This window comes from Xiphophorus maculatus, chromosome 19 (assembly GCF_002775205.1).
Source record: "Xiphophorus maculatus strain JP 163 A chromosome 19, X_maculatus-5.0-male, whole genome shotgun sequence".
NCBI lineage: Eukaryota > Metazoa > Chordata > Actinopteri > Cyprinodontiformes > Poeciliidae > Xiphophorus > Xiphophorus maculatus.
The window spans coordinates 27079983-27105878 of NC_036461.1; the positions used below are offsets into that span (position 1 = coordinate 27079983).

The 25896-nt window shown below is 38.1% G+C and overlaps 1 protein-coding gene across 3 annotated transcripts in view; it reads right to left on the minus strand.

The window, feature by feature from the left end:
• LOC102219109 overlaps positions 1-25896 on the minus strand; it is a 314558-nt gene that overhangs the window by 122628 nt on the left and 166034 nt on the right. For all 3 annotated transcript variants that reach the window (XM_023352126.1, XM_023352127.1, XM_023352128.1), the window contains 6 exons: positions 14785-14935; positions 14548-14706; positions 8560-8727; positions 8382-8483; positions 8078-8278; positions 7795-7996 (listed from right to left, as the gene is read on the minus strand). In XM_023352126.1, the coding sequence (XP_023207894.1) occupies positions 7795-7996; positions 8078-8278; positions 8382-8483; positions 8560-8727; positions 14548-14706; positions 14785-14935 (983 nt within the window). The remainder of the gene's footprint in view (positions 1-7794; positions 7997-8077; positions 8279-8381; positions 8484-8559; positions 8728-14547; positions 14707-14784; positions 14936-25896) is intronic.

Here is a 25896-nt window from a genome sequence, read left to right on the forward strand (position 1 = left end):
ATAGATAATGATCATTATGAAGCCTAGGCGCAAATTCAAACTGGAAGACTCTTTTATCCCCACCGGGACCCGTTAATTGAAGCGACCTGCCCACAATCGTCGACCTATCAACGCCGGACCAAGCCACGTCACGTCCAATCATCGACCAAGTCCCAGCTGATAAGAACCTTCATTCATGGCGTCCTTCGCTCTCCAGCCGAGCTCAACCCACCACCACCCCTTCTCCTCCATTCGCCCGGTCCTGAGGCCCGCACCCTTCTTCAACCTCCACCACCAGTGCCGGGCCCTGGGGGATGACGTTCCTAACAGCATCGGGGATGCTCATCTGAAGCCTATCGCTAATGCTGCGATAACCGTTATCCCCAGTCGGGGCCCGAGCGCCAAAGACTTTAAATCCTGTTTGTCAATAAACTCTCCTAATTGTCTTTTCATCTCTGTCTGAGTCTCTCCAGATTGAAATCCCTTTACAATAAGAGTAGGATTAACTTTAAATAAGAATATAAAGCTCAATAAAAAAATGTAATTTTAATAAGGCAGATTGGATTAAATTTAGATATTTGAGTCAAATAAACTTAGGAAAAGTAGATATGAGAATGGATATAAATGATGTAAATGTAAAAATTTGTAAGATAATCATGGAAGCGGCAGATCATACAATAAATAAAGGAGGGTGTAAAAATCGTAAGAAAATGGTGCCATGGTGGAAAAATGAATGTAAAAGGGCGATAAAGTTAAGGAATAAAGCATTTAAGGTACTAAAAGGTAATCTAATTTATAAGAATTTAATTGATTATAAAAGAAAGCAAGAATGCAAAAAAGGGAATATTGGAGACATTTTTGTAGTACAATAGGGAAAGAAACAAAAATTGAAAAAATTTTCAAAATAATTAAAAGAATGAATGGCATGAAGAGAGAGTTTGAATATCCTATATTAAAAATATATAATACAAATATAATAAGAGATGAAGATAAAGTTGAAATATTGGCAAGAACATTTAGTAAAATTCATAGTTCAAATAGTATTAGTGAAGAGGGAAGAAAAGGAAGAGAAAATACAAAGCTTAAACATAAAGACTTATTAGAGAGTGTTGAAGAAACAAATAATTTGTTGAATGTTGAATTTACAAAAGCCGAATTGAATTATGCACTTAGGAAGACAAAAAAATAGAGCACCAGGTATTGGCAATTTGGTATAGAATGATAAGGCAACTCAGTGAAAAATCAAAGACATAATATTCTAATTATATAATAAAATTTGGGAGGAGGAAAAATTACCACTGAACTGGAAGGAATCAATTATAGTACCAATAGCTAAACCAGGAAAATATAACTCAAACCCAGAAAACTACAGACCAATAGCTTTAAAATCAAATCTATGTAAAATAATGGAAAAAATGATTAATAATAGACTAGTATATTATTGAAATAACAAAGGGTATATGTCAAAATATCAAAGTGGTTTTCGTAAAGGAGGAGTATTAATGATCCAACTCTATGTCTAAAGCATAAAATTAGAAGAGCAAAAGTAAATAAAGAAAGTGTAGTGGCAGTATTTTTTGATATAGTAAAAGCATATGATATGATGTGGGTTGAGGGATTATTAATTAAATTATACACATTGGGCATTAAAGGGAAAATATTTAAATGGATTAAAGACTTTTTAACAAATAGGAAAATACAAGTTAGAATTGGTGAAGTGATATAGAGTAGAAAATGGAACTCCGCAAGGGAGTATTATAAGTCCTTTACTGTTCTCAATTATGATAAATGATGTATTTAAAGGTATTGGAAAAGAAATGGGTTGTTCACGTTTTGCAGAAAAGAGGGGGAAATGTAGATTTCATTGTAAAGAAATTATAAAAGGTTATTATTGAAATAGAGAAATGGGCGTTGCAATGGGGATTTAAGTTTTCAGTTGAAAAAACCAAAGTAACGATATTTAATCAGAAAAAAATTTAACAAGGAAATAAAATTAAAATTATATAAGCAAGAATTGGAGCAAGTGTATAAAATTTTTAGGGCTACGGTTTGATGAAAAATTAAAATGGAATATACATATTCAAAAAGTTGTAAGAAAATCTTAAATATTTTGAGATGCTTGGCTGGCAGTGACTGGGGAGCAGATAGGAAATTACTAAAACAGATTTACACAGGAATGATAAGATCTAACAGACTTTGGTTGTATGGTTTATGGTTCAGCAGCTAAAACACACCTGGTTAAATTAGATATTATCCAACATCAGGCATTAAGATTATGTACTGGAGCATTTAAAACCACACCAACAGCAGCAATAGAAGTAGAAATGGGAGAAATGCCGTTAGATTTAAGAACAAAATTAGAAATCAATTATTGGTTAAATTTACAAGGCAATAACTTTCATCATCCAACTTGGGAAATTTTAAATCCATGTTGGGAAAAAGAAAATAAAGAAATGAGGAGTTTTGGATGGACAATTGAAAAGAAAATAAAAGAATCTAAAATGAATAGTTTAGAAGTGACTCAAACAACACCAATATCAATTATACCACCTTGGATTCTACCAGAAGCAACAGCAGATATGTCAATAATGGAAAAGAAACAAGATAAATCTTACATGGTAGATAGCTATTCAGTACAGTTACATTTAAATAATTATTATCAATATATTCAAATCTATACAGATGCATCAAAAATAACTAGGAATAGCTTTTGTAGTACCAGAATTCAATATGAAAACAGGAAAACAAATTACAGATGGATTATCAGTATACACAGGAGAAATGTTGGCAATATTATTAGTTTTACAATGGGTAGAAGACATAAAACATTCTTACATTAATGCTACTGCATATTGCATTTTTGTTTATGCTGAATGGTTGAACTTGGACTGTTCTGTTTACTCCATATGTGCATGATCTACTTGTTTGATATGTGTACGTGCTGCAAACTATTTTCCCATTGAGGATAATAAAATTACCATTTCATTAGTTTTTTCCAAGGGATTTGAATGCAATAAATGCACAACATTTCCACAAGGAAAAAAATAAATAGTGTGGGATACTTATACTATCCCACTACAAATGCTTTTCCCCAAGAGTGTCTGTACCACAGCTACTAAAGAAAATATTTCTAGTAGTCTACCAGACAGAGTTTGTGATAGACTGTTTTGTTGTCCATCACCTTAATATTTTGGCAGGTCAAAAAAAAATTAAGATGAATCTAAGTAGCCTTTTCTCTGCAGTGAGAAAAACCTTGTGGCCCCAGTAACTACATATAAATAAAGAAATAAAATGATCACACTTAATTTATAAAAGATTCATCTCTTGACAGGACGATTACACAACATGTGGAAGTGAGATTTTTTTCAAGAGGAATTGCACAGGAAAGCCAGGCTAAGGCCAGGCTACTGCATCTGAACGAAGTGGTCAAATTTTTGAATAAAAAACCCAGTCAAAGACAGAAAATATTCTGTTTATGTGACCCATGCTACCAGGAAAAGACATTGATCAATATCTTCATCTACCTTATGTGTACTAAAATCACTAAATCATGTTCTCCGGTAAGATTCTTGTGAATCATACCACCCTATAACAGCCTAAGTACGGTAATTCTTCACACACTTCCTTAGGCTCTCTTTAATTTTCACTCTCAATGTCACTTTTGTCTTGAAGTGAATTTGCTCTTGAGCTTATGCTGTCTTCTTCATCATGCAGCAGCCTACCCTTTTGAAACCCATTGGTAAAAATCTGCATCATTGTTTAAGTAGCAGTACTAAAAGCATGTGAGTAAAAAAGTGAGTTATATTACACTTATATGAATAGGTGTAATTTCTTGTAGGTATATTTTCTTGTCCAGTTCAAAAAAATATTTAAAAACCTAAAAACAAGAAAACCCAACTGTTTTGTTCTTTAATCTAAAACAAATTACTTATGGCATGTCTACTAAAAGTAAGTTAATTTAGTTGGCAGAACCATGTTGCTTTTGTGGTTTTATGCAAGCTTTGTTCAGCTGGACAAAAGGCAATGTCTTTTAGGGTAAAAGATCAGTTGGAGAAATTAATAGTGAAGGTGCCCTGAGTCAATAGTTCCAAGCCTGTGTTATCAAGAGGTGAATCAAAACAATGGAACAAGTTCTAAAGGTCAGACACACATGCTATTGGGCCGATTGACAACTGCATGAGTGATCACAAAAAAGGATGGCAGGCCGTAGTTGGACCTCCCAAATGCAAAAAATGCATCTCAAAATCCTCTGTGAATAAACTGCTTCGATATTCAGCTCTTTAAAAAGAGTCACCGACATGAACGTAACGGCAGATGGTGCCCCAGAACCATTTTGAGGGTCCCAGAAAAGTGAGAACTCTGTCTGACCTCTTTCTTATTGAGGTTAACCAGAAATTGAGACACCTGAAGGGTCCGCTAGGATTGGTTTATTAATTCTTTCCAACAGTACATATGTGATCTTTGTACTCTACTACAGTAAAATCACATACACCACATCACAGACTGAGCATATCTGAAAGCACCATTTCTCACATAGCTTCATTTACATACTAGCCAACATGGTTAGGCAATCAACATGCTCACCTGGGCCAGAACCACACCAATTTTCCCTGCAGTTAGTAAGAAATTACAAACTACAGTCACGTGTATTATGGATGTATATACTTAGACATACCCTGACCCAGAATCAGGTCGTCTGCAAGTCATTTAGCACCATGTTCTCCACGAACATCCTGTGCGCGATCAGAGAGGGGTGACCATTGTCCGGCCACGCCCCGGTCTAGTCACGGAAGGCTCTCCTTGCTGGAGACCAACCAAAGCGATGCAGCGCTACGGTATTGTTACGTCTAGGTGGGATTCTGATTTAGAGGCGTTCAGTCATAATCCCACAGATGGTAGCTTTGCCCTATTGTGTCCTCAGCCAAGCACATACACCAAATGTCTGAACTTGCGGTTCCTCTCATACTGAGCAGGATTACTATTGCAACAACACATTATCAGTACGGTAAAACTAACCTGTCTCACGACGGTCTAAACCCGAGCATGTGTCTTTTGCATTCCTTGTTCTTGTACATGATTTTATACTACTATCATGTCAGAAATAAATAAATATATGAAATAAGGGAGACAAGACAGACTTAAAATTATTGACCAGTCATCATTTGTTTAATATAATGTATTTGCTGGGTGAGGATGTGAGGTTATACAAGAGGTTATATCATTAGATGCTCCCAAAGCATTTGGCAGAATTTAACATAGCTATTTGACGAGGGCTCTTGAGCATTTTGGGTTTCGGCCATCTTTCCATGGATAGAGAAACTTTATAGGTCTCCACTGGCTGCAGTTCAGACAAATAATATTGTGTCGGATTACTTTCCTCTTTTTCGTGGAATGTGACAGGGATATCCCTTGTCCCCGCTGTCGTTTAATATAGCTATAGAACCTCTTGCTGCTACAATTAGGAACGATCCAGGGGTGATGGGAATAAACAGAGCAGGACAAATCCCTACTGTGTCATTATATGCTGATGATCTCCTATTTATGGCCGACCTGTGCAAATCCATTCCTAAAGCTATAAAGTGCATTGAGGAATTTGGTAGGATATTCAGGATAGTTGATTAAAAGAACAAAATGTCTTAATTTTCCTGTTAATTATAAACCCAACCACCTGCCCCCAAACTCTCTTCCATTTACAGTGAGTGCTGTAAATGGAAGATGGAAATGGAAAAATATGCTTATTTAGGAGTAAGAATAACCAGAAATTACAACGACCTATTCGAACACAATTGTAATCTTGCCTTCAATCAGTTTAAGCAAGATATGAAACGTTCCTCTGTCTCTGGCAAGGAGGATCAATTCAGTTAAAATGGCTCCAATACCAAAATTGTTATTCCTCTTGCAGACAATTCCAATATTTATTCTTATTTTTTTTAAAATACAGAAGATAACTTCTATGTACATTTGGAATAGATAGATTCCTTGCATCAGAAAGGAGTTTTTGGAGAGGTGAAAGAAGGCGGGGGGTCTGAGTATGCCTAATTGTATGCACTTTTACTGGGATGTTAAAAATCTGCAAACTTGCCTTCTGGCTTAAGCCCGGGGAAATTAAACAGTCCTGTTTGGTCACTTATGGAACAAAACTCTTGTAAATCTGGTTCACTGGCCTCAGTTTTTTTTCTGGGACCAGTTCAGAATCCATTTCAAGCAAAAACAGGATTTCATTGCAGCTCCTACATCAGCAAATGCCTTCTTCCTACCTTCTTTAATTGATTCCACCTTCCATGCTTGCAAATAAAGGTATAACTACTGTAAGAGACCTGTTCAAGGATGGCCATTTTATGTCCTTCCAAAAGCTGCAGCAATTATCTGGCCTACCTTCTTTCAACTTTTCTTTAGATCTTTGCATCTATGGAGCTTTGTGAAGCAAATTTTCTCATCAAAACTTCAGACTCAAGCATACAGTTGGATTGGTGAATGTCTGAATATAGAGCCCATACAGAGAGGGGTCATATCAACATTGTATTCATTAATCCATACAGCTGCAACGCCCTCATTAGAGAAAATTAAGGAACAGTGTGTAATGGAAAATTTTAGAATGTGCTTCTCACCCCTTTTGTGCTTTAGATTGTATCTGATGATGAGATCATGTGTCTGCGTGATCTTATCATGAAATTGGTCAAGCTGCTCTCCTATAGACTTCTACAGTGTCATATAACAGCAGGGAATGCCTTGATCCTAGAGACTATCTAGTGTTACTTCCCCAACCCAGTACTTATCTGCTCCCTTTAGCATTAAAGAACAACCCCCTTTCCTTAACAATAGACAAATGGCAAGACCATTTTAGTTGGGCTCCACAGAATTGTTGGTACATAACAATCAGGGATTCACACCTATTGTCCAATCAAGTCTCTCTTCTGTGACCAGAACTTAAAAAAGGAAGCCAGATCCACTGTTAGTCAGAGTAGACTTGACAGACTCCTTTGACTCTGTATTTCTGTTCTGACCTTGCAAGGTTTTAATAAATTTCTTATTTCTTCTCATCCAAACTCTTGTTAAAGTAATTTATTCCTTGCCACAGTGGCAGCTGGAGATGGGATTGATAATAACAGTGGCAGCCGGCAACTAGGGTTATCCATACATCATCAATTTGTATTAGGCATGGCAATTTACAATTTAAGGCGGTTCATTGGCTCCATTTGTCAAACAGTAAACTTGCAAAGTTGTTTCCAGGGTCAGACAAGGCTTGCCCAAGATGTAAAAGCAAGAAAGGCACACTTGGACATATGTTCTGGGAATGCCAAGAATTGCAGGCCTTCTGGAAAACTGTTTTTGAGACCCTGTCAGAGTTGTGGAATTTTAATATTCCCCCAAATGCTCTCACTGCAATATTTGGGGTTGTTCCTCTGGTATGCGGTGTTTCCACCTGGCAAGATTCAGCTGTAGCCTTTTCCACATTGATTGCCTGTCAACTCATACTGCTGTGCATGGTTCTGCCAACATATTTTACTTTTGTAAAATACTTTGTATGGCTACCATTCTTGTACCATATTGAGACTCCCAGACAACTCAGGATACAGTCAACTGTGTTTTTTTGTTGTTGTTGTTTCTATGTTTATGTAACAGATGTGTGAATTTGAGGTTGGATTTAAATTTATTGTTAGAGGATTTATTTTGCTAAAATATCTTCCACATAAATAAGGGAGATATTTATGTGTTGGTGAGATGGGTCCCATGTAAATTGTTACCTAGGATCAATAGAAGAATTAGGATCTTTGCACTATACTCATTTATAATTTTGTTGTGCTTTCCACTGACCGCTGATGACCTTGAACAGGTCTCTCTCCTCCCTCTTCAGGTGGATTATGTCTTTGGTATGCATGATGGCCTCTCTTAGACTGCTGCAGTCATTAGATAGTTCCTCCAGTACCGGTGAACTGGGGACACTGGACATCAAGCCCACCTCTTTCAACACAGTTTCCACGTGCTCTTCCTGAGAACTCAGGTCTGCGTCTAGGTCCTGATGAGCGGCAGAGGCTCGTGTTAATCAGTCATCTCACTCATTTGTGAGGACAGTTTTAATATTTAACCAGTTATGTACCTGTATTTGGGCTTCTGCTTTTGCATCCGAAGCCTCAATTTTACTCAGACAATTCTGGATGTTTTCCACACCTGTCCGACACTCCTTTATCTTCTCAGACAGATGCTTTCTGACAACTCTGATCTCCTCAAAAATATCTGTGCAGTCAGTGAATAACTCCTTCACCTGTTCCATTCTCTTCCTAAGCTGGGTCTCCATCACCTAGAATGTTTACAAAAGGAGTGAATTTACAAAAAAGGCCCAAGTGCACTATTCTAAAAAAGACCAAACCACAAGAAGGAAAGAATATCATGGTGTCACTTACCTGTAGTTCTAAAGGAGTTTCCTGACTCAACAGCATCTCCTGAATTTCAATTGACTTCTTATGAAAATGTTCAATATTCTCCTCATTTGTTTGAATCTCATCCTGTAAACAAGAAGCATCTTAGTCAATGGAAAATATATGTAATAGAAATTGTTTTACTTCAAGACTGAGATCTTACTCTCATGGCAAGAACTTGTTGTTCATTGCTGAAAGGATTTTCTTCTGAAAACAGGGCAAGTTTAGATCGAGCCCAGTTGTCCATCTCTCCTCCAAGCATCAGCTGCTTCTCCCACAGTTCCAATCCCACTCGAAGGTTATCCATATAGAAATCTGTCTTTTCAGTTATCTGCAAAAACATCGAAGGGAAAAAATGTCTGACTCTAATGTATGTATGGAAACATCACACTGCTTCCTGTGATAATGTACTGAAAAACATTGCCCATGTCTAAATGAAGAAATGAAGTTAATTTTGTTGAATAGCATGGCTTGTCATTAGTAATGCGCAATATAAATGGTATACGGTAGAAACTATAGAAATCTGGCCTATGTAGTCTACATGCTAACCATGGTAATAGTTGTTGATGACTTAACCGGCTGCATCAAAACAGAGCAAGTGGGAAACAGCATGGCTGAGAGCATAAAGGAAGAGCTTGTTAAAAAGGCAGGTGCAAAAACTTTAATTATCTGGACCTTGAGTGTGTTTAACCTCCGCCGGTCTTAGCGTGACGAGAGGAGGAGAGCAGTAAATGTCACGGTCAGACAGACAAGCCATAAAAGCGCAGGCAAAGTCAGCACAACCCCCGTGGGACACACACAAGGTAAAGCTTGCTGAATCCAATGGATCCTGTTTCTTAACCCTTCTGGCTCCCGCAGTCTTAGCACTACGCTCAACAGCACAGCAAATGTTACTGTAAGGAAGAGTACATTCCACTCAACTAGTATGTGATTTTCTTTTCCTTTCTCTTAAGTTTTACACAAATCATATCGTCATATATTGTTACCTCCACCCATCAGAATATATATTGTGATATGACTTTATTTTTTGTGTATATATATTTATACAGTACAGACCAAAGGTTTGGACACAACTGTGTGTCCAAACTTTTGGTCTGTACTCAATACAGACCAAAAGAAAGTTTGGACACACTTTCTCATTGAATTCAATGAGAAGGTGTGTCCAAACTTTTGGTCTGTACTGTGTACATATATATATATATATATATATATATATATATATATATATATATATATATATATATATATATATATATATATATATGTATGTATGTATGTATTCAGAATGTACAACCATCCAAAATCTACTCCAGTGCACAATAGTGCATTTTTTTTGATTGAAAAAAAACAACTGCAAAAATAAAGCCCACCCACTCTCTCCATGTAGCAACACATACAGTACAAATTACATTTAGCATTACACATCATATATTTTTGAAAGGCCAGAAATAAGAGGAAAGTAAAACAACAAAAATATTAAAAGAAATTAAACAAGACAGTAAAGCTCAATACAGATAACACATGAGTAAAAAGGCCTAATTTATTTAGCATTTATTCCCTCTGTCATAAGTGCTGTTTAAATTTAAATGATGCAGAACTTGGACTCAATCTAGCTCTAACTGGTCAAAGCTCAAGACTAACAGTTAAATGCTAGATATTTTTAATACAAAATCAACCACATTAAGAGTAAAACAGAAATTAAAAAACTAGATAAATATACTAGTAGCTAAACAACTCTGTTGTGTCAATTGTGTCTTAAGTGGAAACGCTTCACTCTTGGAATAATTGATTTTGTAGCCCAAAACGAACTGCACTGCATAACCCAAGGCATGCCATTAAAGACGGAAAAGATTTAGATGGCTGAGATATAAATACTAACAGATTGTCTGCATACAGTGCAAGTGTATGTTCTTATTAGTCAAAATCTGTGCCCTGCTATTAAAGAGTGATATCTCATAAAGGTTCCAAAAAAATTCATAGCTCTCAGAGTCTCAAAAAGAAAATCAAACGCCTTCTCATCATCCATAGAACATATTACCAGGAGGTACCTCTTTCTTTTAGCAATATCAATAATATGAAACAACCTCCAGATACTGTCCTCTCCCTGTTGGTTCTTAACAAAACCTGTTTGGTCTGCATGGATAATTTTTGGAATTATTTTCTCCAGTCGAGATGCAATTATAGAGAAGTGTCTGAGTTGAGAATGCTCAGGGCTCTATAGTTACCACACTTTTATACATCTTTTCTAGGTTTGGGAAGTAATGTTATTGTTGCAAGTTTTAAAGATTGAGGAAGTGCTGTTTTTTGGAATGCCTCTTTGATCGTATTTGTAAGGAGGTTAATAATTGATGTTTTAATAACAATTGATATTTTTTAAATTCCAAATTTAAGTCTTTTCTATTTTCTAAATGTCTACCATCATCTGTTTTAATACTCTGAATAAATTTTTCATTGTCCTCCTTTTTTTATCTGCCAGGCCAGTAGTTTTCTTGTTTTGTTGCCAAATTCTAAGAAATTCTGGTTATTTTGTTCTTGAATGGTCAATCTCCAAAGTCCTTACAACTTTTTCTAGTTGAGAAAGTGGTTCCCTTTTTTGTTTACCCTATGTGAAACATGTCAAATAATGTGCCCTCTCATTTATATGAGAGGGCTCATCATTTATCTCTCATTTATATGAGCGCTTCCCATATATTTGAATGTGAGGAGGTATTTAAATTTACTTCCAGATACATATCAATTTTGATATTCATGAAAGTGACAAATGCAGGGTCTCTAAATAGATATTCACTGAATCTCCACCTAGGACAAGAAAAAACAAGTTGGTAAATTCTAATTCCATTTGTATGGAGTTAAGGTCTGAAATTGTAGCTGCTAAACAAGAACAGGATTTAATTTGTGACAAAAGTTTCTGAAGTCAAAAACATCAATTCTTGAGTAAGTGTTATGGACATTGGAGTAGTCTTTGCTGGTTGGATTACACCATACGTCCCCCAATCCTATTTCTTTCATGCCCTGAAAGATTGCAGATCGCAGATCTGGATAGCATAACAAGTTTAGGAGAAGAGCAATCCATTGATGGATTTAGAACCAAGTTATAATCGCCACCCAATATACATGGAGCTTCAACTGCTGCCAGTTTTAGAATTAAATCATAAAACAATTGGGGGTTGTCTAAGTTTGGGCTATATAAGGATTGCCCTGTTTGTATTTATTACACAATCTATCAAAATTAATCTGCCAGATCTTCAGTATAATTTAACTGACATCTGAGGTTTTTATTGACAAGCAAAGCTACACCTCTAGCTTTGGATAAAAAGGAAGAATAAAATACATGACCAACTCAATCCCTGCGCAACTTTAAATGTTCTATATAAGTGAGATGGGTCTCTTGAATAAAGGCTTTACTGAGGCCCGGTTTCAAAATCCTTCCAACTTTGGATGTTCTTTTGAAGATTACTTAAAGGAATTTAAATAAATTTTTCTGCAAGAATCTGACAAGACTGTGGTGGAAAATTACTATACAGGTAAAAGCCAGTAAATTAGAATATTTTGAAAAACTTGATTTATTTCAGTAATTGCATTCAAAAGGTGTAACTTGTACATCATATTTATTCATTGCACACAGACTGATGCATTCAAATGTTTATTTCATTTAATTTTGATGATTTGAAGTGGCAACAAATGAAAATCCAAAATTCCGTGTGTCACAAAATTAGAATATTGTGTAAGGGTTAAATTTTGAAGACACCTGGTGCCACAAACTAATCAGCTGATTAACTCAAAACACCTGCAAAGGGCTTTAAATGGTCTCTCAGTCCAGTTCTGAAGCCTACACAAACATGGGGAAGACTTCAGATTTGACAGCTGTCCAAAAGGCGAACATTGCACAAGGAGGGAAAGACACAAAAGGTTATTGCTGAAGAGGCTGGCTGTTCTCAGAGCTCTGTGTCCAAACACATTAATAGAGAGGCAAAGGGAAGGAAAAACTGTGGTCAGAAAAAGTGTACAAGCGATAGGGATCACCGCGCCCTAGTCAAGATTGTGAAAAAAAAACCCATTCAAAAATGTGAGGGAGATTCACAAGGAGTGGACAGCTGCTGGAGTCAGTGCTTCAAGATCCACCACCAAGAGACGCTTGAAAGACATGGGTTTCAACTGCCGCATACCTCGTGTCAAGCCACTGTTGACCAAGAAACAGCGCGAAAAGCGTCTCACCTGGGCTAAGGAAAAAAAGAGCTGGACTGCTGCTGAGTGGTCCAAAGTCATGTTTTCTGACGAAAGCAAATTTTGCATTTCCTTTGGAAATCGAGGTCCCAGAGTCTGGAGGAAGACAGGAGAGGCCCAGGATCCACGTTGCCTGAAGTCTAGTGTAAAGTTTCCACCATCAGTGATGGTTTGGGGTGCCATGTCATCTGCTGGTGTCAGTCCACTCTGTTTCCTGAGATCCAGGGTCAACGCAGCCGTCTACCAGCAAGTTTTAGAGCACTTCATGCTTCCTGCTGCTGACCTGCTCTATGGAGATGGAGATTTCAGGTTCCAACAGGACTTGGCGCCTGCACACAGCGCAAAATCTACCCGTGCCTGGTTTACGGACCATGGTATTTCTGTTCTAAACTGGCCAGCCAACTCCCCTGACCTTAGCCCCATAGAAAATCTGTGGGGTATTGTGAAAAGGAAGATGCAGAATGCCAGACCCAAAAACGCAGAAGAGTTGAAGGCCACTATCAGAGCAACCTGGGCTCTCATAACACCTGAGCAGTGCCAGAAACTCATCGACTCCATGCCACGCCGCATTAATGCAGTAATTGAGGCAAAAGGAGCTCCAACCAAGTATTGAGTATTGTACATGCTCATATTTTTCATTTTCATACTTTTCAGTTGGCCAACATTTCTAAAAAAATCCCTTTTTTGTATTAGCCTTAAGTAATATTCTAATTTTGTGACACACGGAATTTTGGATTTTCATTTGTTGCCACTTCAAATCATCAAAATTAAATGAAATAAACATTTGAATGCATCAGTCTGTGTGCAATGAATAAATATAATGTACAAGTTACACCTTTTGAATGCAATTACTGAAATAAATCAAGTTTTTCAAAAATATTCTAATTTACTGGCTTTTACCTGTAAGTTACATCTGACCTTCAGTCTCATCTGACTTTCCGACTAATCTATACGAGACCTCACCTCTACTCTCACCTACCTCTAGTGTTCCGACGTGCCTGGTTCATCAGCCCACAGCGAAGAACCACACATTCTATCATTATTGTCAAACTATCTTTGTCTGATGTCCTAGTCTCCTAGGTGTGTTCTGTATGTGGGTCTAGCTCCTAGCTCCCAACATGACAAAGATAATTTGATGAGTCTTGCAACTTATGTACTTTTTTTGTTTTCCTGTTGTTGTTTTTTTTTACTGTGTGCTGTAGCTGATATCCTCTCCACATTAAAGCACTGAAAATCCTGCTGGAAGTTGTGGAGATTCAATTATTCAGATTGTCATCTTTAAGCATGGTGTTAAATGTTGGTTTCTGTGCTCAACAAAATTATCAGAGATTTTTATCAGTTGCTTTGACCAAGAAGATAAAGAAAATCCCAGAAGTCTATTTTTCCAGATTTCTAAAACAATTCAGTCCAATTCCAAGTGCAAGTGGTATAAAAGGAAAAGCTTCTCTTAACGGGCGTGCCTTGGGGGTTTACCTGCTGCAGGCTTCTCAGTCTGACCAGGCCAACAGCTGAAGTCTTCAGCTGTTGAAGTGGGGTTTGATGTTTGGATGCTAGGTGGTTAGAGACTGACATATTCACCTCAAGACCAGCTTAAACATTGCCCTTGTTGATCTGCTTTGGACCAGCCCATCATACACACGAGATTCAAACCCTTTGAACAAAGAGCTGGTTCGGGCTGTGCGAGGTAAGCTCGATGGCGACAAACAGTGTATTGTGTGATTTTACTGTGGAAAATCTGATATGTTTTGTTCCTAGACCTCCAAGAATGTATTCGGTTACATTTGTACTGTATGCATGTGTGCGGATTTTGTTTAGTGTTTCTGATCAGAGTAGATCACTGACACAAAAGTGAAATTATGTAGCCAGCAAATATATTACAGTGATATCAGTAAATGCTATTCATATGTTTAGGTGCACCAGTCCATACATCAAGCCAGCTGTCCAGCAAAGTGTCTGCCTCAACTTCAAAGGGAGCATCAGTGCAATCTGGAAACTTCTGCAGGTCTGACTGAAGCCGCTTGCAAGCACCTTTCATCTCTTCTATCTTCTCACCAAGACCAGCCAACTCTTCCTTCATATCACACACCTGCAGGAAGGAACACAACGCAGTTATCTTCAGAATGGTGCAAAATAATTTATGCATTACTAGAACTGATGGACTCACCTTTTCCATACTTCTCTGCAAGTTTTCTTTGCCGATATAAGAAGCCTGATCGTTGATGGTCTGCTCAGCTTTCTGAATAGTGGTGCTCAGGTAGCTGCGACAGGTCTGTAACTTCTTCAGAAGCTCCAGCAGAACATTGCACTGCTTCTTCCTGCAAAAACAAACACAGCAAAGGGTTTTGCAATTACATTACATTCAACCAAATGTGTGATCAGAAATGTACGTAACCTAGAAGAGCATAGAGAAATGTAAAAAAAACTTGAACTTTAATACCATGTACCAAAGATTTTTCCTTCAGTTTATCAGCTTCAAGTCATTGAAAAAAAAGTAACGTTTTTTGGGTCCCCCAAAAAACTTGGGCCAGGTGTGTCTACTAGTCCTGCAAGACCTTTCTGATGCCCCTTTTCCACTGGCTCTACTTCAGCAGCCCCCCTCTACTCTACCCGGCCTTGCTCTACTCAACTCCAACGTTTCAGCTGGGGTGACATCTCATGGTAGTCGGGGGTATTGAGCCCCACCTCCAGGCATCCTAGCCATGTGCTGTGCTTCATAATTGTGTGAATATTATTTTTCCAAGACAAAAGAAGAGACTTTTTAATATCCTAATTGTGATTTTTCTGTTATTTCAAGAATAAGCCAAGTGTGAAGAATTTTGCTGCAGCGAATGCGGCGATAAGGACAGCTGAATTCCGCTGATTTTTGTATTCCAAGTTATAAAGCTTGTAGTATGTAACAGTCATTATACTGCTTGGTTCCTAGACATGAGTAGGTATCACCAGAAGGGGGCGCCTATTCCCTTTTTCTTTTGTTGTACTATTGTACAGAGTAAGAACTGTCTTCCATGTGGTGTAGAGGAGATCATCGGTGATGATGAGGTGCAGAGCGGTGAATTATCATTTCTTTTCTCATGTATGAGACTGTAATGTTAGTACCGTGGAGACCTGGCTTTACATGGACGAAGTGAAAATAAAGCGACAGTGTGGAAAACTTCAACAGTGCGTCCTGCTGTTTTGGGTTAGAGTGGCTAACCACCAGAGGTGGGGACTCGAGTCACATGACTTGGACTCGAGTCAGACTCGAGTCGTTAAAATCACGACTTGAGACTTGACTTGAAAAAATGCTCAAAGACTCGGACTTGACTTTGACTTTCATGCCATTGACTTGGGACTTGACTCGACTTGAAGCTGTTTACTTGAAAAGACTTGATATTTTTTACTCAAAGTCTTAAAATTTAAAATACATTATTTATAAAGTGGCGTCATTAATTAATGTCACTCATTCCGTATCAATATGCGCAGACCGTCACTATGGTTTTCCTCTCTCCTTATGTATGTATGTGTACGTAGCTGCAGCACAACCAATCAAATTAACAGGATTTGGACGTTTAAAAAACCGCGGCAAAGCTGCAGAGCTCAGGGAACGAAATACGAAATAACCGCTCGAATATGCTTCCGCGAGTAATTTCTTTTGGCTACGTAGATTATGAACTTTCGACTAAAAAACGAACTGCAACTTGCAAAACATGCAAGAAGAGAATATCGGATGGAGATGCCACGACGTCCAACTTTGTCCGGCATTTGAAGCTTCACAAAGATCGGTAGGTGGCGCTTTTCTTTTGCTGTAAGATAGTTGACGTTAGCTAACTTCGTGTTAGCATGTGCACTCCGGGTTAAATTGGTGATTATTTACCATAAATCCGGTCCTTCAAATGCCTCCACAAATAATGTGCACCGTGTTAGCTCAGGAAGCCGGTGGATAGTGAGCGGGGCTCCGGAACAGAAAGCAGATTCTGGACCTAAACACAGGGAACAGAGTCTCTCTGTCCCATCATGATGATGAGCCGGGTCTAGTATCATCTAAGGATGGTTGGTGTATTTGAAGACATCTACGTTGGGAAATTATATTGACAATATATTGTTTACTGCAGTCAGTGCATTAAGTCAACTGTTTTTGACTTAATGCACTGATCAGCGTGACTGTCACATGTCGCACAGAACCCATTTCCAAGTAGTATAGCTTTGCTGGGAAAAAAAAAAAGACCAAATACAGTGACTGTCCCAAATAAATTTTGTGTTTAGAATATCTGTCCCATATTTACGGAGGACTGAAACTAACATACTTAGAAATAAAAGCAGAAAAATAAATGCACCAGACCTTCCTGAGTTTACTTGTGATAACTTCATTTATACTTATTTAATTTTTTGAAAACTATGATTGTTGTAGTGTTGATGTTTATTTATGAATAGAAGGAGTAAACTGAAGTCAAATGTAATTCATGAATGGCTGTAATTTATTTTCTGACATCTGTTTACTTCTGACAGATTTGAAGAATACCAGATGAATAAGAGTATCACAAATGAACCTCAACAGCCTTCCATATCACAATTTCTGGACACTCGTGCTGGGCAGTACAGTATGAATCATCCACAGCAGAAAGCCATTACAAATGCCTTACTACGTGACTTAATTATTGGTTGCAATCTGCCCCTGTCTATTGTGGAAAACAAGAGTTTTCGACACTTTCTGACAGTAGTCGACAGCAAATACAGCCCAATATGTCGCAGAACAATGACATCAAAAATAGAAGATCTTGCTGCTGAGAAACATTTGATGTTAAAAACCCAGCTGAGCCAGACTGATCATGTTTCAGTGACAGTGGACATTTGGTCAGACCGAAAGATGAGGGGTTTCCTTGGCATCACTGTGCACTGGATACAAAAAGGAATTGAGAGGCTCGAGGTAAAATCAAAACTGTTGGCCTTTGAGCGCTTCAAAGGCTCGCACACAGGTGAAAGAATCTGTGAAAAGTTTGAAGCTGTATGCGATGAATACAACATCAAAGATAAGCTAGATTACATTATAAGTGACAATGCTGCCAATATGCGAAAAGCATTCACTGTATGCTTTCCCACTGACCAAGGTGAGGAACCTGATGATAATCATCGTCTTGACGACCCAGAGCTCTGGCATGACTTACCCTTGGAAGATCAGGAAACAGTCGGTGCTTCTTTGGGAAAGAAACATCGCCTGCAATGTTTTGCTCACACACTTCAGCTGGTGGTGAGAGATGGCCTGACAGAGACCAAAGTGGCATCTCCTGCCCTTTCAAAGCTATCTAAGCTCAGCTCACTGCTGCACACAAGCACAACATTGAAAGATGTGTTTGAAGCTGAATTTGGTGAACGGAAAAGCATTCCTGCTTCTGTAATCACAAGATGGAATTCAACAGTGAGACAAGTGAAGGCGGTTCTTCAATGTGAACATCTAAAACTCTGTGCTATTCTTGAAAAGGCCGGGCACAAGAAGTTGTTGTTCACAATACGAGAGTGGAACTTGTTGAAGGAGATGGTGGACATCTTGAAACCGTTTGAAGAAGCAACTGATTTGACACAAGGTGAGAAAATAGTCACGATCAGTGCTGTTGTTCCATCCGTGCTGTCCCTCAATCACCACCTTGAGAAACTGAAGCCGCAAGTCCGTTTCCTGAATGGTCTGGTCAGCAGTCTCCAGGCATCTTTGAACAAAAGATTTCTTGGAATTTTTATCAGTGTACAAATGGCGAGAGCAGAAGAAGGGATCACTGCACCCTTTTCAGATCCAGTGTACCTCAAAGCAGCTGCTTTGGATCCAGCGTTTTCTCTGTTGTGGGTGGAACACCATGTGTTGGGCAGTCAGGACATGAAGACAGAAGTGACACAAAAAGTTAAAGGTAAAGACTGTATTTGGTGTTCTTTTTCTGTATTATTTATTTATTGTCTAAAATTCTAATACAGGCTCTTTTGCCGCTGTTACTTGGATGTTTTCTCAGATCTGATCCTGGAAAATGCTGCAGATCCTGCAAAGTTGGAGCAACACGTGACTCCTGGTGATAAAGATCAAGAGGACTGTGAAGATGGAGGACTGTTTGCTGCTTATTGTAAGAGGCAGAAGAAGGATGTCCAGACAAGTCCAGCACTACAGCTAAGTCATTACCTCCATATTGCTGATGGACAGAACGCCCTCTTGTTCTGGGCAATGAACATGCACACTCTTCCTTCACTGTTTAATGTGGCCACCAGAGTTTTGGCAGTGCCTGCTTGCAGTGCTCCAGTGGAGCGTGTCTTCAGCTATGGTGGCATCATTTTACGTCCTCATCGTGCACAAATGACAGACAGAGTTTTGGCCAGTTTGGTCTTTTGCAAATGCAATGCAGAATAGTTAACTGAAATACAGTATCCTCAATTGCAGATTTCTGTTAATTGTTCAGTTGATATATTTGTTTTGTTTCTTATGTCACTCAAAACATGGACACATAAAAATACATGTTCACTCAGTGACCAGGTCAGAGAAAAGAGGAAAAAACTGCTGTTATGGTTCTTTGTATTGTGCTGTGGAAATGTCAGCATTTTCGTCTTTTTTTTATTGAATATCAAGTTTAACAGAACTGGGCAATAAAGTGGTCCAATTTAAAAATGTTTTTATACTTTGTGTTCAGCTACACATGTTCTATCATTTGAGATAAATACATATTTTAAAAAGAACAAATGGTCTATTATTTGAATTTTATGTACAATTGCAAATTATAAAAAAATAAAAACGACTCGAAATGACTTGAAATTAAAGGTTCCTGACTTGAGACTTGACTCGACTTTTGCCTTCTTTACTTGAGACTTGACTCGGACTTGAGGACAAAGACTTGAGACTTACTTGAGACTTGCAACACAGTGACTTGGTCACACCTCTGCTAACCACCATTGCTAACTCCTTCTCCAACCTCTCACCGCACCGTCACAAGTACAGTGCCAAATATATGTACTAATTTTAGCCAGGTTGTTGCAAATAACTTGTTGGTGTTGGAATTGTTGCATGCTGGTGTAACCCACATAAAGTGGGTATGCCTCTTTAAGAAACTGAGGTTAAGGAGGCTGGTGGTCTACTTGGCCAATGGGAAGCATAGTTCCCAAAGTGTATGAACCAATCAGAATGCAGACTGCCGTTGTGGGTCTCGCCCTTCTCTCCCAGGTCTGCAGCACTGTTGGTTTGCGGGAGAGATTCGACGTACTGAGACTGCTGAGCTGCGCAGCATAAGAGTATGTATTGAGACAGTTAACGTATTATATACAAACTGTATTATATACGAACTGCAAACAAACTCTTTGTGTAAACAGATTTGCTGTTTGATCATCCAACTTCTTAGCTGGAAAACATTGGAGTATAAAGACTGAACTTCAGTTACTGCCGTTGGAGCCGTTAGCTCTTTCTGGCAGTTGGTTTGCCTTATTCTCCGTCCAGCTAGAGGTAAAATTTAACTATAATATATTTCACTTTCTTATATTATTGAGGTTAAAACAAAACAAAAAATGCTTGTTACACTATCTAGTGCCCCACGCATCCAGACTGGGAGCCTCTATACAGTTGTCCCAAACGTTTCGCATTGAGATTGGTGAGCATATCCTGAGCCTTTCATTTGGGTTTTTGTCTTTTTTTCACATTGTTGTTAAAAAATAGCCTTTATTTGAATTATTCAATTGTAAACCTTTGATGAGTTCGAGTAAAATTTAATGTTTTATTATTGTGTTTGAAAAAGGATTAAAGCTAGAACAGCTTAATAAAAATCCTATATTTCTGCTGGTCCTGTCTGTTGACAGGTCAGGTTTTTTTTGTTTTGCTGGATTGTTCCTGAGGTGGATTCATCCGATGACCTTGATGGCGAGCCTTCCCACCTGGACATAGAGAAAGAACCGGATTTCGTCTTTCCTATTTGAAGTCCTGCTGCACCCTGCGGTGTGGTAGGCGTGTTAACACTCATCTTCACACACAGTTGCTTATGTGTGAGACCACTGACTGACATTTTTCATTCTTATTATTTTATCTTGGAATTTTGGACATTACCTTTTGGACCGGTTTTAATTTCAGACATAACAAACTGCTGTGGTGGAAATTCTTCTCCTGTGAATGATGTTGAGTTAAATCTGAATTGGAAAGTAATTTGATTAATCTTTTGACTAATACATTTTAGAGTACGGATTACCAGGGTGCACCCAACAGATTTGAAATTGAGAGTTAGCACTTGGCCAAGTATTATTGTTATTAATTGTATGTTTATAATTGTGTGTCTTGTAAATCTGTCAATGTTATGTTTTATGTCACTAAAGCCAGTTATTCGTTAAATCCATCCAACTGCCTTTGTGTGTCATTTAAACACCCCACCGTGCTCCGATAGCTGAACCTATTGGCCCATTTACCTAAAATATACACTATACCCTTCTCTACGGTGTTACAGAAAAAGCTTTGTTGGTGTTGGAATTGTTGCATACTGGCACCACACATTAATGTATTTCAATGTGTTTTTAGATGTTTGTAAACTGTCGCTGCACACCGTCAGTGTGGGCATTCCTGGGGGCCTGCAGTACTGGGATGCCAGTGTCCACCTTCACGTACTCCCAATATTGTTGTTTACCTTCAGGATGTTTAGAGACCTTCACCTTTCTGAAGAAGGGATCACAGGTGCCCAATGCGCTGATTAAATACTTGCTAATTTTAAAAAATGTGACTGATGTTCTTACAGAATTGAAGTGCAGGCATGCATCTGAATGCCTGCACTTCAGATGCATGCCAGCCCCCGACAGCTGTGTCGGGGCTCTGGGGCAACTATCCAAGGCTTTCCATTCGTCAACAAACACAACTCATTCCTCATTGCTGAATCAAGCTGCCTCTGAATATTGAAGTCTGTTGCACAGAAAAGCCAGCATCTCATTGTTCTACACTTGCTTGTAGATTTTGAGGATTCAATTGCTTCCTTCTTGTAGCAAGTTTCAAGAATGGTATCTTGTTTTTCTTTGATCCTTTCTCTTACATCTGTCCATGCCCACGGACAAGCAGTGAACAACAGCATGTTTACATTACATTGAAATACCTGGTCAGCCTTGGCAGACTACTCCAGAGCAGGGACCAAAAAAACAGGTACCACCCTGGGAAAAAACACTAGTGGAAATGCTTGCAAAGCAGACCGAGTAGAGTGGAGCCTGGTCCAGTAGAGCCAGTAGAAAAAGGAACATAACATCTGGTCCAGAATATACAACAGCCCATCCTACATCCTACTCTAAAAAGGGTTTTTCGCTGTAGTTCATGTTATGGACTTATTTACATCAATCTCATTTAATTCATTTGGTTTAGTGATGACAACTTACTTTTTTGTGTTCAATTAACCAACTTAAATTAACTTGAAAGGAACCTTTTACTTTAACTTTACTTGAAACTTTAACTCAGGACTGAGTTCAATGCCAGTTTCATATTCTATGTCTGACCAACTCAATATATTATGATCATCCAACTCAATTCATTAAGCTTATCCACCTCAACTTACTAAGTTTAGTAAATTGTGGCGCAGGGGTAGAGCATAACTCACATAAGGAGACGTTAGTCCTTGACATGGCCGTCGCAGGTTCGATTCCAACCTGATAACCTTTGCTGTACATCGGAAGATGTACAGCAAATTTTTTAAGTTAAATCTTATTTTTTAAGTTAAACCAACTTAATATAGTAAGTCAGATAATATTAATTGAAATACTTGTTACTAATTGAAACAATTCAATTAGATTGGTTCAACTATTTTCTTTTTTAAGTGTACAGGATCTTTGAAAAACTAAAATAACATCTTAAAACATACGTTTAAAAGTACAATGTGAGTGATAATGCAATTTTAGATATTTTAGTTTTTTAGTTTGGAACAACTTCAAAGTTTGAGTTGACATTCTGTAGAATTAAGCAAAAGAGATTTGAATTATGTATTAAAAATAGACTGACTTAATTCTATTGTCATTGCACAAAGAAACATAAGTAAAATTGGCAATGAAATGTTCTCACTTGACCACCGGAGAATACACAAAAACACAAGTATGCTTATAATTAAATAATATACAAATAATAATTGCTATTTTCAAACAGTCTCAGACAGTCTTCATGATGGAATTGTTCAGCAATCTGATGGCCAGTGGGAGACAACTATTTCTGAGTCTGGCTGGCGGATGCTACAGACTCTCCTCCCAGATGGCAAGCGTCTCTTTTTTGGAGCTTTTCTTTGCACATCTTCCAGATCTATAATATCTGGTCAATCGCTCTTTCAATGCAATTGATCAAATTTTCTCACTGAGAAGACTGGGCACAGGAGAGCCCTCTTGTCCTACAGGAACATACCTGGCGGGACACACTGTTGATTTATTCGTGATAACAGGATTTCTGCTGTTTGGAGCTTGAGGGTACCTGTAATATATTGACAGATTTGTGACGGATAGACCCAACTAGCAAACACCCAGACTGTTATGCTGTGGAACAGAGACACAAGTTGGATGGGAGTTTTGCTGAGACTCGCAGCCCTGCTAAGGACTCTAATACTCACTGGTGGGATGAAATCAATCTTGGAGAAGTTGCTAGCTTTGGCTCAGTGGAACGGCCAAACTAATTTGGATGATTGGGATGAACAGAGAAAGGAGGACTGCATATTTCAAATATCCTCCAAGCAGTGATGTCAGTAATGCATTACATAGTAAGGCTTTGCATAGTAACACATTACTGACGTTGAACCACTTTTTCAGTAACACGTTGCTATTTCAAATCCACTTAATAGTGTGTTACTATTTTCTTTTGTAATTTAATCTTATTTCTTCTTCGCATCTTGGGGAGTAACCACTGTTTCTATGTGAGTGTTATCAGCAGCGACAGAAACATAAACAATGGAGGGAAGAGGGAGATGCGCATTTTGTTGCTAGAAAACCAGGAACTATTTTGAGTTTCGCTCTCCAAGTCCTATTATAAGCAGCTTTGGACTTGTTTTTTTCTAAAGTCACTTGCAGATTTAATGAGTCGAGGGTTGCTGTTTTGGGGCTTGCAAATAAGCAGACATAAGTCTGGCATCCAATTAGTTTTAGTCAGGCTCTCCATCATTTCCCGGATGGTCCGTCCCGCTGTGTCTTAGTTAATGTTAATTAATATATTACCTCTGAATTACGTCGAGCTTCGCGTTGTGCTCCAGAAAACTGCAAACATTGAGACTAATTTGAACAGCGCAATGAACATTAAAACAGCCACGAAGGAACATGACCGCAAGTTGAGTAACTAAACGTCATTATAATTATTAATATTAAGATAAGTGTCACAAATCTGTGCAGCCATCTGAGCTGTAGACAGCAAACACAGGGCCGTAAAGCACAACCTGGACGCTGAGGCGGGGGGAAGGGGATTTAAAATCCTATTTATAGTTTTCCAAACAATAGACACACACAAAAACACGCACAAATTATTAAAGTTTTTTTTGTACTGTTGTAACCATTAAACAATCTCCCCTTCAGTTCAACCTTATAAGTGGGGATATATTGTTGATGTTACTATTATAAGATAATTTGCAATTAAGTATTGGCAAAGATCAATGTAATTTTCACAGGAGGTGGAGCGTTATTATTTGCTGCTGCAAGTAACTAAAAAAGTTACTTTTAATGTAACTTAGTTACTTTCCAAATCAAGTAATCAGTAATCTAACTAAGTTACTTTTTCAAGGAGTAATCAGTAATCCAATTAAAATTACTTTTTCAAAGTAACTATGCCATCACTGCCTCCAAGATATGTAAACATAACACTCATTCCCACTTCACCCCCTTCTCTTATCCTCCACGTGAATGTGAGCAGAGTATTGCTGGGATACTGAGCAACACGGTTCATGGCCATACGAATGCAATACACTTACACAACAAACACATACATTCCGTGACATCACCACCTTTCACTCATGTCTACTTTATCTGAATGTTGCTATGTGCATACTTCCCTAATGTGTCTTTTCCTCTTTTTATTTAGTTACTTTTTAGAAACTGTGGAGTAGTCACTATAAACCCAGAAAAGGAACAAACTTAGAATCTAGAGCAGGGGTCCCCAAACTTTCTCCTGTGAGGGCCACATAACTTGTCCCTTCTCTGATGGGGGGCCGGGGTCAGTTTGTAACAGAAAAAGTGTGACGATTGTAAGAGTGCTAAACATAAAAATGTATTGTTTTTCAGAAAGCACAATCAAATAACCTTTTCTGGATTCTTCAGAGAACAAAAGTTAGGAAATAACACTATTTATGAAATAAATAATAACCAAATAACACTGGGTTCTCCACATAAAAAAAAGGGTTAGGGTCAATTATATGCATGTATAAAATAGTTACTAACTAGTAGTTAATAATAAATAAAGTTCATTACTAACATTTATTTTATTGCAAAAGTCCAACTTATCAAATAAAAATGCACATATATGAAAATACTCTGGTATTGTTCAGGGGGCCGGACCAAATGTGGAGGCGGGCCGCATCTGGCCCGCGGGCCGTAGTTTGGGGACCACTGATCTAGAGAAACGACTCTAAATTGTGAATTACTCACTATTTATACCATACTATACTTTTTAGATTATTGTGGTTTATTAATATTTTTAGAAATTGTGGAGTACTTATTACTTTAGACCACTCTATAGCTTATTTTTTAAAATACATTTAGACCAATATTATACTTTTTAGATTATTATGCTGAGAGACTCCTATTCTTCCAATTGAGAAAAAGAATTAGAATGAATTTAGAATCAAGAAGGTGCAAGATGAGAGAGAGTACCACTTTGGTTAGAATTGAACTTATGCAGACGTAAACCTGCTAGTTTGCAAAGGGCTTGTGTTTCACTGATGAGCTCTTGAGCCTCTGACTGATGGGCTTAGAAGGGGGTCAATGATGGGAGGCAGAATATGACTTCAGGAATCCAACCCTTTATCACGTCTGATGAGAGCTGGAGAAGGCGGGCCTGTACTCAACTCTTGTTGAATATGATGTATGCGAGAATATATAGAATGGTGCCCAGTAGATTATACAGTAGGCTGCGCAGTCATTGTTGACTCATGGTTGCTAAAAACTTTACAAGACCGACTAATTTTAGTGACATAGTGGGTGTAAAATATTGAATACAATGTTGTGCTACATGACTGGCTTTATTTATATTTAACTTTATAACACACAAAATTACAAGTGGATCGTCCATATTGTCTCCAAGTGTATTCTGGGTAAAGCTTGTCACCAGCCGTCCACCAACATCATCATCAGTCACTTGGCAACAGAT